Consider the following 11,392-nt stretch of genomic DNA (forward strand, 5'->3'; position numbering starts at 1 on the left):
AAAGAATTTAACGAGTTTATAATCAAATTATATATGTATTTAAAGTAAATAAAGAGTTTATAATCGAATTATTTATGTATTTAAAGTAAATAAAACAGTTAACAAGTTTATAATCAACTTATTTGTGTATTTAATATAAATAAAAGAATTTAACGAGTTTATAATCAAATTATTTATGTATTTAAAGTAAATGTGACTTAGATAACAGTTTAACCACTTGTTTTTGCTCTAAAAGCTGTGTTTGTTTATGGTGTAAGTCTAAGAAACAACAATAAAAATCATCATTAGATTAATCAGAAATAAAGTTTATTTTCTATAGAAATAAACATATTTTTTGCGTGTTATAAAATAACACAGTACAACTTTATAACACATGCATATGATTGATTATTTGTGGAATAGCCTAACATGATTAATTAAAGAACAGTCAGAAACTTCTAATAGATTATAAGGATTAATAGTGTATTATCTGTGATACATACGAGTGTCACAGACCATACCATCCATCAAAAAAATCAGTTATATGTTAGTATGTATATTATCTTTTTTTTTTACTGCCCGACTTTACGAGCGACAAAAAATTAAATTTTTTTCAAATGTTCTATGAATAGACAACTCAACAGTTTTAGACACCTCTATTATGTCCTGTTTTTCAGAGGCATCACATTATTATTAATGGACTTTGAAGGTTTCCAATAACTTTACTTTGTTGCTCGTAGTATATTCAACGAACTTATCTAGACACCCAGGTCTTGTTGGGGGACGTTTGGTTAAACCATTATGTGACTGTTATTCCCAGATAATATGACAGCACTTATAGTGTTTTATGTTGCATACAAAGTTCAAATGGCGACACATGGTACGTAATAAACAGAATCTTGAAACTAAGTAACATCCTAAATATTTACAGTCCATGTGACTGTAAAAAAGTATTTTATTAATGTGTATCATTATTGGTGCTATGAAATCAGGTTGTATCCCAAGTTAACTTGGGATCCAAAGTGACAGCTAACATCATTTATTAAAGAATGTAAATATTCAAACATTTATATTTTCACCTCAACGACCAAACGTGTCGATAAACGTCGATCTTTCTTCTTATTTCATACATCCTCTACCTAAAACTTATTTGTTGTTAGGCCAGTATCCATTATACTAATATACACAAATGAACTCCCATAATTAGGTCTGTTGTTATTCATTATAGGCCAAGCCTGTGCATTTAAGGGCAAGATACAACGCCCAGGTTTCTTTAAAACCCTTCATTTTGTTTCAAGTTTTATTACTTAAGTTTAAACAATCTAATAGTTCCTGTCGTACGTCAGCTTTGTGACGTCAGGACACCATATTTTACAAGTTTTTTTGTTTTTTTTCTTATACCTAATTCAAAACAGGGATAGTCAGTACACTTCCAGTGCCTAGGGTTGTGCTCTTCTCTTTATGAAACAAATTAAACTGCGAACGAACACACAGTTTCTTTGACAAATCAACAAACAAGTATCTAAAAGTTGCCAACGTTCACTCATAGAAACTCATAGAGACATTTAAGAATACGGACGATAATGAGATTAGGCAAGAACCCCTTTTGCTGCCAGTATTTCCTTTGTAAGACTCTTTAGGTAAGATATCTCGTTCTCTAGCTTTTGTACCCTGTCATTGAGCTCACTGTTTGTCTTCAGTAGCACGTTTTCTTCGTCTTGCATCCACTGAGCTTCTTCGCGTTTTTTGATTCGATAACGAATTGCTGCCTCTTTGTTCTGTAGCTTTTTCCGGTATCTCTTGACGCTATCGTTCAGTTTAGTTTTATCTGTTTCTTCACACTGCTTGTATTTAATTTTGGCTCTCTTTCGTTGACCAGTAGAGGGAAGGTTGAAGTTCACAACAGAAGACGAAGGTATGGTCTCCGGAAGTATATTTTCTCCAAATGCATTGATTCTGGAACATCCGAAGAATGATCCTGTATTTACGGACGGATTCTGGATGTATCTTAATAGTTGACTGTTGTCGCATACATTAGTGTTATATTGTTGGTGATTGTATGTTTCATAAGGGAAAATAGCTTTTAACAGTTCGTTAGGGCTAAGGTTGGGCTCACGCTTATAAGGATATGAGGAACCGAACTTGGAATTGAAAAGAATGTTTTGATGTGCATCAGAAGGTAATGGAGACGATGAACCAGAAGAAGACAATGATGAAGAACTCCATGGAGAAGAAGACGGCGGAGTTATGAAGTCTCCTGGTATATCCAAGTGGTATGGTTGTTGTGTGAATAGTTTCCTTTGATAAATCTCTGGAACTTGACCAACCGGAGATTCCGGGGGTGTTTCTACCAGTAAACCAAACTCGTCTATTGTGGGCTTGATACACAAAACGTCTTGAGTCGGCTGTATGTTCATGTCAGATGCTCCAGGGTAGACCGTGATGGGGTCAGGGGTGGGAAGTAACACAGGGATATCTAAGTCTTCCAGCACCGATAAGTCTAATTCTGTGTTCATCCGGCACGGAGGCTGCAATCCTCCTAAGTAAATAAACAATGTTCGTAAATAAAAAATGATCGCGGTAACAAGAAGGTTATGAAACTTAAAATAAGCTCATTAAAGTCTTACGTTCTGAATTAAAATTATTCGTCAAAAACAGAAAATTATGATTTAACACAGAAGGAAATAAATACCAAATAAGGTAATGTATTTTAGGTCAGCAGAAACAAAGATAATTTTACAATTATTACTGTTTGTAGCCATTCCACTTGTGTTCTTATCTTTCTTGTTTGATCTGCTAAGGTGAGAAACTATACTTTGTGGGTGATATATTAGGCTAAAGTGTGTCTTTTGTCAGAAGGATTAGTTGAAATACCGATTTTTCTCACAGGTTGGAATATCAGACTGGTAAGTCGTACACCTACATGTTAGCTACAGTTGTCCTTTTATAGACGTGATACAAACTGGAATAAAACGTTGTCTTAGTTAACATTACTGTGTTATGTATATATTTTGTTTTCTTTGAGAAAGTTAGATGGCAGTTCACAATGTTCTGGCTGTTTTATTACAGGCCTTGAGCTAATTCTGACGAATCAATCCCATACTTCATCGAGAACCTTAAAGCTCAGGTATCAGAAACGTTTAATATTTTCTTAACAAATATGACCCACCGTCATCAGATGGATAATCGTTAGATATGACCCATTGTCACCAGGTGGATAATCGTTAGATATGACCTATCGTCACCAGGTGGATGATCGTTAGATATGACTCATCGCCACCAGATGGATAATCGTTAGATATGACTCATCGCCACCAGATGGATAATCGTTAGATATGACCTATCGTCACCAGGTGGATAATTGTATTCCACTAATGATTTCATGTTATTACTGACATTCCGCAAAATTAAACAGTTTAACTATACAAACATTTATGGCACCAAATAGAAATATATGACTTCTATTCGTGTTTTTATTAGTTTGTTAAGTCAAGGACACACAGTACGATATCTGTGTTCTGCCCAACACAGGTATCGAAGCTCCATTGTTCACATTCCATTACTTCTAACGATTATGTCTATTAGCATTATCCTAAATCTAAATTGCCTCCCACAATTCAACCAGTAATAACACCCCACCACCATCATCACCAATGGCACAGCGATCTATCTCCGGACGTACAACGCGAGAAACAGGGTTTCAATACCATTAGATATGGATGTTTTAAATCAACTTGCTTCCAGTGGCACAGCGGCATGTCTGCGAACGTATACAGACATAAATCTAGTTTCGATACCCGTGGCATGCAGAGCACAAATAAGATTCTCTGTAACTTTGTGCTTCACAAAAACCGTTACGTTTTCCCAAATGTTCCGAGTTTATTAAAAAAAGCCATATTCGTGTCTAAAATTTATTTCTCTATGTATAAAATTAGGATGAAATTAATTTTGTTGAAAACGCATTAAAATTAGTGTTATCGACAAGAAAGCAGTTTTTCTCTCTTAAATACACAGCAAACTGTGCTTTGAACCTAGTAAAACTAGATTTGTTGGTTTATCTGATGACAGATTTTCGAAAGTTAGAATTCTAGTAATCTCGTATCTGCCGTACATTTCGGGCTTCGTTGTCAACAAACAGACGGTGACAGCCTTGAACGTGCTAAATGAAACGTTTGAAAGTGTTCGAGCAAAACACGCTAGAAACAGTATTATTCTATCACGTGAAAGCGCGAGCCTATTCTCGTGGTCTGTTCGTGGTAGAAGACTTGTGATCACGTGAATGAGATACGCGTGATAAAGGTCAAAAAGAGCCATGTGGCCTGCTATTAAAAGTTAAGATACTTCTATCAAGCTAATAAAAATAGATCGGATGTTATAGCTTAATTATGCAAAAAATAACAGTCTTATAATAATGTTGTACTGGAATTCACATTTGAAAAGTTGTAATTAAATTATATTTATCCATAATGACAATAATAAATCTTCCACTATGGCCTGGTGGTAGGGTACTAGACTCCCACCTGTGAGTCGCGGATTCAACTCCTGTCATCGAACATACTGGCTCTGGCAGCTATGAGAGCGTTATTATGTGATGGTCAATCCAACTATGTGTTAGAACAACAAATAGTTTATTAGTCTGTGGTGAAAATGTTGACAAATTGTCTTCCATGTAGCCTAATAACTTTGTGCTATTACGAAATTTCACAAACAAACAGACTCATTTGATGGAAGAGACGCTACAAAAGATATATATATATATATATATATATATGGCCGACACAGAATTCGAGGCTAAAAATTACCATTGATCAAGATTGTTGTTTCTTGTTTCTATTATTTCAGAGGAACAGATATTTAATAGTATATTTCAGACGACCCATTTTGTTGCCGGGTGTTTTAAAAACTATGTGAACACGTTTTCTCAATGAATGATATATTATTATGTAACACTGCCGTATATTTGTAATATTTTGTAAATCTAACTCGAGAGGCGCTGCATGTGCATTGTCTGATTAACACCAGTTTTGGAACGTACGCCCTATATGACGGTTTTGTTTGAGGTTCTACATAAAAAAGGTTTAAATTTCCATTAAGAGAAATAAATGTTTTTCTTTTGAGAAATTTAGTTGATTTTCATTGGCCGTTTCAGACACGGATTTTCTGTATCAAACTCGAAACAGTAGTTAAATCTAGATGTTAATTGTAGGTTTTGGTTATAAGCTATTATCAGGTTTTTGTCTAAGACTTTACAAAGTTTAAGATTTGGTCTTTGAGAAATGTTGAAAACCATTTTTGAAAATATCGATATATTCTGCTGCTTTGTTTGTTTGTTTTTTGAAGTTCGCGCAAGCTACACGAAGGCTATCTACGCTAGCTGTTCCTAATTTTGCAGTGAAAGGCTAGAGGGAAGGCAGCTAGTCATTACCACCCACCGCCAACTCTTGGGCTACTCTGTTACCAACGAATAGTGGGATTGATCGTACCATTATAACGCTCCCACGGCTGAAAAGACGAGCATGTTTGGTGCGACGGAGATTCGAACCCGCGACCTTCGGATTACGAGTCAAATGCCTTAACCACCTAGCTATGCCGGGTCATCGTTTAGATGCAGTTGATCATTGGAAGAATTAACTCTTGTAACTGTACATTTAGCGTTAATTTTAACTATAATAGTTCCAACCTGAAACGGCCCAGCATGGCCGGTGGGTTATGGTGTTCGACTCGTAATCTGAAGGTCGCGGATTCGAATCCCCGTCGCACTAAACATACTCGCTCTTTCATCCATGGGGGCGTTATAAAGTGAGGTCAATCCCACTATTCGTTGGTAAAAGAGGAGCTCAAGAGTTGTCGGTGGGTAGTGGTGACTAGCTGCCTTCCCTCTAGTCTTACACTGCAAAATTAGGGGCGGCTAGTGCAGATAGCCCTCGTGTAGCTTTGCGCTAAATACAAAAACACACAAACAAACAAAATCCAACCTGAATTTCGACACACAACGTTTGAACATATTACGTTGAATTGGTGGAACAGTTCCTACGTGGATCTACCAGAAAAGAGTGATTTCTTTTGTATTGTAATATTTCGTCAATTATTCTTTATAAGTTATTATTTAATGTCTCATTTTTTTTATTTTTCTAATCTTAAATTTTGAAACTACAATTTTTTATTGTAATTTTCTAGTTTTGACATATGTAGTACAGTAATACGGGATCGTAACAACTAACTATACCCAGTTCATATCCTCTTCTTCTGGTTTCTATCAAATGTTCAGGTACCCATTTCAATCAAAACTTTTCGTTTGTTTCTATTAAACACACCGCTACGCGAAGGGCTGTTTGTACTGTGTTCATCGCGAATATCGTTTTAGCCCTTAAACTTAACTCCAAGTGTTAGCCACTGGGAGAAAGGTCGAAACAACAAAATAAAAAGAAAACTAATATTAATTTTAGCTAAATAAACACGCGCTATTAGCGATATCACAGGCTCTAAAGTCCACTAGTGGCATAGCGAAATGTCTGGGGACATACAACGCCAGAAACTGGGTTTTGACACCCGAAGCGGGCACAGCAGAGCACAGATAGGTTTTGTGTAGCTTTGTGCTTAATCACAAGCAAACAATCATAGGTTTAAAAAGCAATATCTTTGGTGTAATTAAATTTAAAAGGAAGCTATTAATTTACTATAGGTTAGGTTATAGGTACAATAGAAATAAAATTAATATACTGTGAAACAAACAACGACATAAAACGTCTTATACTGGAGGTAAAATTAATAGCATTACATGAAGTTAATGGTAAAATTAGAGTAAGAAAAACGTACACTAGAGACAAGAATGGACGTGACAATGTCATTGACAGTCAATTGTTACGATGTAATTAGAACTGTAACACTAGTACTGACAGTCACTTGTTACGATGTGGTTAGAACTGTAACACTAGTACTGATAGTGCTTTCTTACGATATAGTTAGGATTGTAGTAGTGATACTGACAGTCCCTTGTAACGATCTGTTTAGTACTGTAATAGTGGTACTGACATTCCCTTGTTACGATATAGTTAAGATTGCAATAGTGGTACTGACGGTACCTAGTTATGGCCCAGTTAGTACTGTAATAGCGGTACTGACAGTATCTTGTTACGATATAGTTAGGATTGTGATAGTGGTACTACCAATCCCTTTTTATGATGTACTTGGTAATATAATAGTGGTACTGACAGTTCCTTGTTATGACTTAGTTAGTACTCTAATAGTGGTACTGACAGTTACTTGTTACGATGTAGTTAGTACTGTAATAGTGGTACTGACAGTCCTTTGTTACGACCTAGTTAGTATTGTAATAGTGGTACTGACGGTCCTTTGTTACGATATAGTTAGCATTGTAGTTGTGGTACTGACAGTCCCTTGTTACGATGTAGTTGAGATTGTAATAGTGGTACTGACAGTCTCTTATTATGGTCTAGTTAGTACTGTGATAGTGGTACTGGCATTTCCTTGTTATAACCTAGTTAGTACTGTAATAGTAGTACTGACGGTCCCTTGTTACGATGTAATTAGTACTGTAACAGTGGTACTAAGAGTCCCTTGTTTTGACCTAGTTAGTACTGCAATAGTGGTACTGAGGATCCCTTGTAATGATTTAGTTAGTACTGTAATAGTGGTACTGACAGTTTCTTATTATGGTCTAGTTAGTATTGTAATAGTGGTACTAACAGTCTCTTGTTATGACGTAGTTAGTACTGTAATAGTGGTACTAATAGTCTTTTGTTATGATTTAGTTAGTACTGTAGTAGTGGTACTGACAGTCCTTTGTTACGATATAGTTAGGATTGTAGTAGTGGTACTGACAGTCCCTTGTTACGATGTAATTAGTACTGTAATAGTGGTACTGACATTCCCTTGTTACGATATAGTAAGGATTGTAGTAGTGGTACTGACAGTTTCTTATTATGATCTAGTTAATACTGTAATAGTGGTACTGACAGTTCCTTGTTATAACCTAGATAGTACTGCAATAGTGGTACTGACGGTCCCTTGTAATGATTTAGTTAGTACTGTAATAGTGGTACTGACAGTCTCTTGTTATGACGTAGTTAGTACTGTAATAGTGGTACTGACAGTTCCTTGTTAGGATGTAGTTAGTACTGTAACAGTGGTACTGACAGTCCCTTGTTATGACCTAGTTAGTACTGCAGTAGTGGTGCTGACGGTCCCTTGTTACGATGTAATTAGTACTGTAATAGTGGTACTGACAGAACCCTGTTATGATGTAGTTAAGATAGTAATTGTGGGACATCGATAACTAGTTTATGAGTTGTAAAGTAGAAAGGTACATTACGGGTTACATGTTCTGTCTCTAACACGGGAATCGAAAACGAATTTTAGCGTTACAACCCCACAGACTAAGAGCTCAGCCACCACTGAAGTGTAGTACACTCTGTGACATTAGGACTTAGTAAAGATGATAAATGTATATAAAAGTTAAAATGAAAGTACCACCAAGAACCATATTTGATATAATTAGATTTATTTCTCTCTCAGTCGGAACTTGACGTGTTAACTGTATTAAAGAGTAGGTTTAGAGGCATGAGCACAGAAACAGAATTAGGCTATACTGAATATTGATCATAGTTAGTTGGGCTGGTGTTACTAGTGGGATAAATATGTATATATATGTAACTTAGTTATAGGTAAGATATCAGACTGTCTTGTTTTTGTGTGGTTTAAGTTACCGACGTATGTGGTGACGTCAAACGTAAATTCTTATCCAATGTGATAATGTTAGTTCACGGGTGCTTACCTAATGGTATATTGTTCTCCATGGAGCTGGTGGCGTTTTCCAAGCCATTTCCTGGCTGGACTTGACCAGCTTTTAACGACGTAGGTTCGAGGGCCTCTGCCAACAAAACGTCCAGACTATAGATTTCTTTGTGTAACATAGGTGCTTCACAGCTAGATACCAAACACGGAACACAACAACTTTCTAACAAGATAAGTGGCTGGTAATCTTTGAGCAATTTTGACCAGTTTCAGACTATTTTTGAGTTGTGAAATACTAGTCATGCACTGATTTGGGCAACAAAACCAGTTGTAATAAACCTGTAATAAAAATTCAAATAATTCAATTCATAGTTTCTGATGAGGCATGTTGTGACGGTTAATTTTACACGAGGGTAATTTATTAGAGTACTTTGCATAAACGGATACACTTAAAAATAGCTTTGTGTTTTGGAATCTATAATCTGTACCTTTTCGTCATGTAAATATCGTTTGCTGGGGATGGTTTTTGTATTTTTCTTTTTTTTTCTCTTCGTTAATATTTAGATATTTAGAAGATTTCATGGTATCATTTATGCATTTTTATCACATAATTAAGTAATCCTGATCGTAAATGTTTTTATAATATGATAATATATCCAGCAATTACTCACTCACAATAACAGATTATATATGACACTATTTTATATTTCTCTCTAACATTAACTGTCTTCTTCTGATACATTTTATAATCACTAAATCCGTTAACATACTTTGGAAATAATTTCCCACGGCTGAAAGGGGGCGTTATAATGTGCAGTCAATCCCACTATTCGTTGGTAAAAGAGTAGCCCAAGAGTTGGCGGTGGGTGCTGATGAATAGCTGCCTTCCCTCTAGCCTTACACTGCAAAATTAGGAACGGATAGCGTAGACAGCCCTCATGTATCTATGTGCGAAATTCAAAATAAACCAAAAGAGACAAATTTGTGGCGTCGGAGGATAACTGGTTTTTTCCTGTGTGAACCTGTGAACATGTTGTTTTAAACCCCCCACCCCGATATTTCTGACTGACTCGTTTTGGAATGATTTGTCGAAGTGTTTAATTAACGTGCACTTACAGTTGAAATAAATCGTTCTAGGTTTCTATGATTAGGTTTCGTTGTGCTATAAACTGCAAAATGAAAGATATAATGAATTTCTACATTGAATAAAGTATTAAATGTTATGATAAGATAAAGACGTTAAATTGATGTTTATGTAACTATTGAGTAAACTTCAGCTTGAGATAATATTTAGTTTCACTACTGATGTAGAAAGATGTTTTATCTTCCCAAGATAAAATAAATCTACTCTTTGTCACAGGGACCCAGCATGGCAAGATGGTTAAGGCGCTCGACTCGTAATCTAAGGATCGCGAGTTCGAATCTTCGTCGCATCAAACATATTCGCACTTTGAACCATGGGAGCGTTAACGTGACGGTGAATCCCACTATTTGTTGGTAAAAGAGTAGCCCAAGAATTGGCGGTGGGTGGTGACGACTAGCTGCATTTCCTCTAGTCTTACACTGCTAAATTAGGGACGGCTAGCGCAGATAGTCTTCGCGTAACTTTGCGTGAAATTTAAAACCAAACAAACAATCTTTAGACGAAAAACGAACCCCTTTCCTTGAACTTACTCAAAAGTATGTGGGTTTTTAACATTTTATTGAGGTATTCACCAAACACCTTTTCGTGAAACTTAACTGTAACTTAATCAGCATATGTTCGAAAATTACCAGTCTAATAGATTAAAAGGTTTTAAATGTTTTTGTTTGATAGGTAGGTTATATTAATTCAAAAATAAATGCATTAAGACTGAAAACATACTTACGAGTCATCGTGAAGATGGGTATTTAGCTCATCTCGTTGTTTAATTTCGCGGTAATTCTTAAGATCCGTTTATCATTCTGAAGGAGATAGATTCTGAGCAAAATTAGTTTCTTTCTGTTGCCAACAGGGAAAGTAAGTACTTTGTTTTAAGTCCACTAATAAGATAGGTTTCATTAGCTGCTTCTCTAGCTCGGTCCTAAAAGAGGTAGAAAAAAACCGATATGTGCTTTTGATATACATGTAAGCTGTGTGAAAGAAAATCTTTCAGTGGTGATGGTAGCAGTCGAATTCTTTCATAATGTAAAAGGGAAAGCCTTGCGTACAGTCGAGCAATTCGGCTATACAGAATATGGGAATAACAAGCTATCTTCAAAACGGCGTGGTTTTAAATACTGTTCAATGGCTTTAGGCCTAAGTTCTGTGCTCTAGATAAACGAGTCTGCTCACGTGAACGTCTAGGGTTTATGATTACATCAGTCAAGTCAAATACGGCTGATAAGCTTCAACTAAGCCAATGGAGTGTTTCTGTTTTTCTCATTGGCTTATACTGTGTTCTATTTATTTTCATACACCCTGTAGTTTAGCGGTAAAGTTTTTGACGTCTGTTTATGTTTCAATTTTAGCGAAATAAAATTTTACTGGTCACATGTGTCTACAAACTCTCTGCACACTTGTCATATAACGACAACAAAATGTTTAAGGTAGCGTTCCCTAAGTATACTTCAAGTGAGTACTTAGAATGACTGTTAAGGTTTTTGGAAGTTTACAGGTCGTTATGAGTGGGAATAGGTT

General features: G+C 35.9%; 1 protein-coding gene across 4 annotated transcripts; it reads right to left on the reverse strand.

The window, feature by feature from the left end:
- Positions 1 to 293: 293 nt before the first annotated feature.
- On the reverse strand, positions 294 to 11,074 carry LOC143237464 (uncharacterized). 4 transcript variants are annotated; one of them, XM_076476739.1, is made up of 3 exons: positions 10,602 to 11,074; positions 8,774 to 8,869; positions 294 to 2,518 (listed from the first exon to the last, which is right to left on the reverse strand). In XM_076476739.1, exons 1-3 carry the CDS (start codon positions 10,606 to 10,608, stop codon positions 1,569 to 1,571), a joined length of 1,053 nt encoding a protein of 350 aa, XP_076332854.1. In that variant the 5' UTR covers positions 10,609 to 11,074; the 3' UTR covers positions 294 to 1,568. The 4 variants fall into 4 exon arrangements, with proteins under 4 accessions (XP_076332854.1, XP_076332853.1, XP_076332855.1 ...); XM_076476738.1 differs by having other exon boundaries at positions 8,774 to 9,072; positions 10,602 to 11,073; XM_076476740.1 differs by lacking the exon at positions 8,774 to 8,869.
- Between the last annotated feature and the right edge of the window lie 318 nt (positions 11,075 to 11,392).

The sequence above is a fragment of the Tachypleus tridentatus genome, chromosome 13 (assembly GCF_004210375.1).
Source record: "Tachypleus tridentatus isolate NWPU-2018 chromosome 13, ASM421037v1, whole genome shotgun sequence".
NCBI lineage: Eukaryota > Metazoa > Arthropoda > Merostomata > Xiphosura > Limulidae > Tachypleus > Tachypleus tridentatus.

Excerpts from the sequence above, each read along its gene's own strand:
- LOC143237464 (XM_076476738.1), bottom strand. The coding sequence starts at position 8,912 with ATGTTACACAAAGAAATCTATAGTCTGGACGTTTTGTTGGCAGAGGCC. Across the intron at positions 2,519-8,773 it reads GGAGAACAATATACCATTAG|GAGGATTGCAGCCTCCGTGC; the intron begins GTAAGCACCCGT and ends TTATTTACTTAG.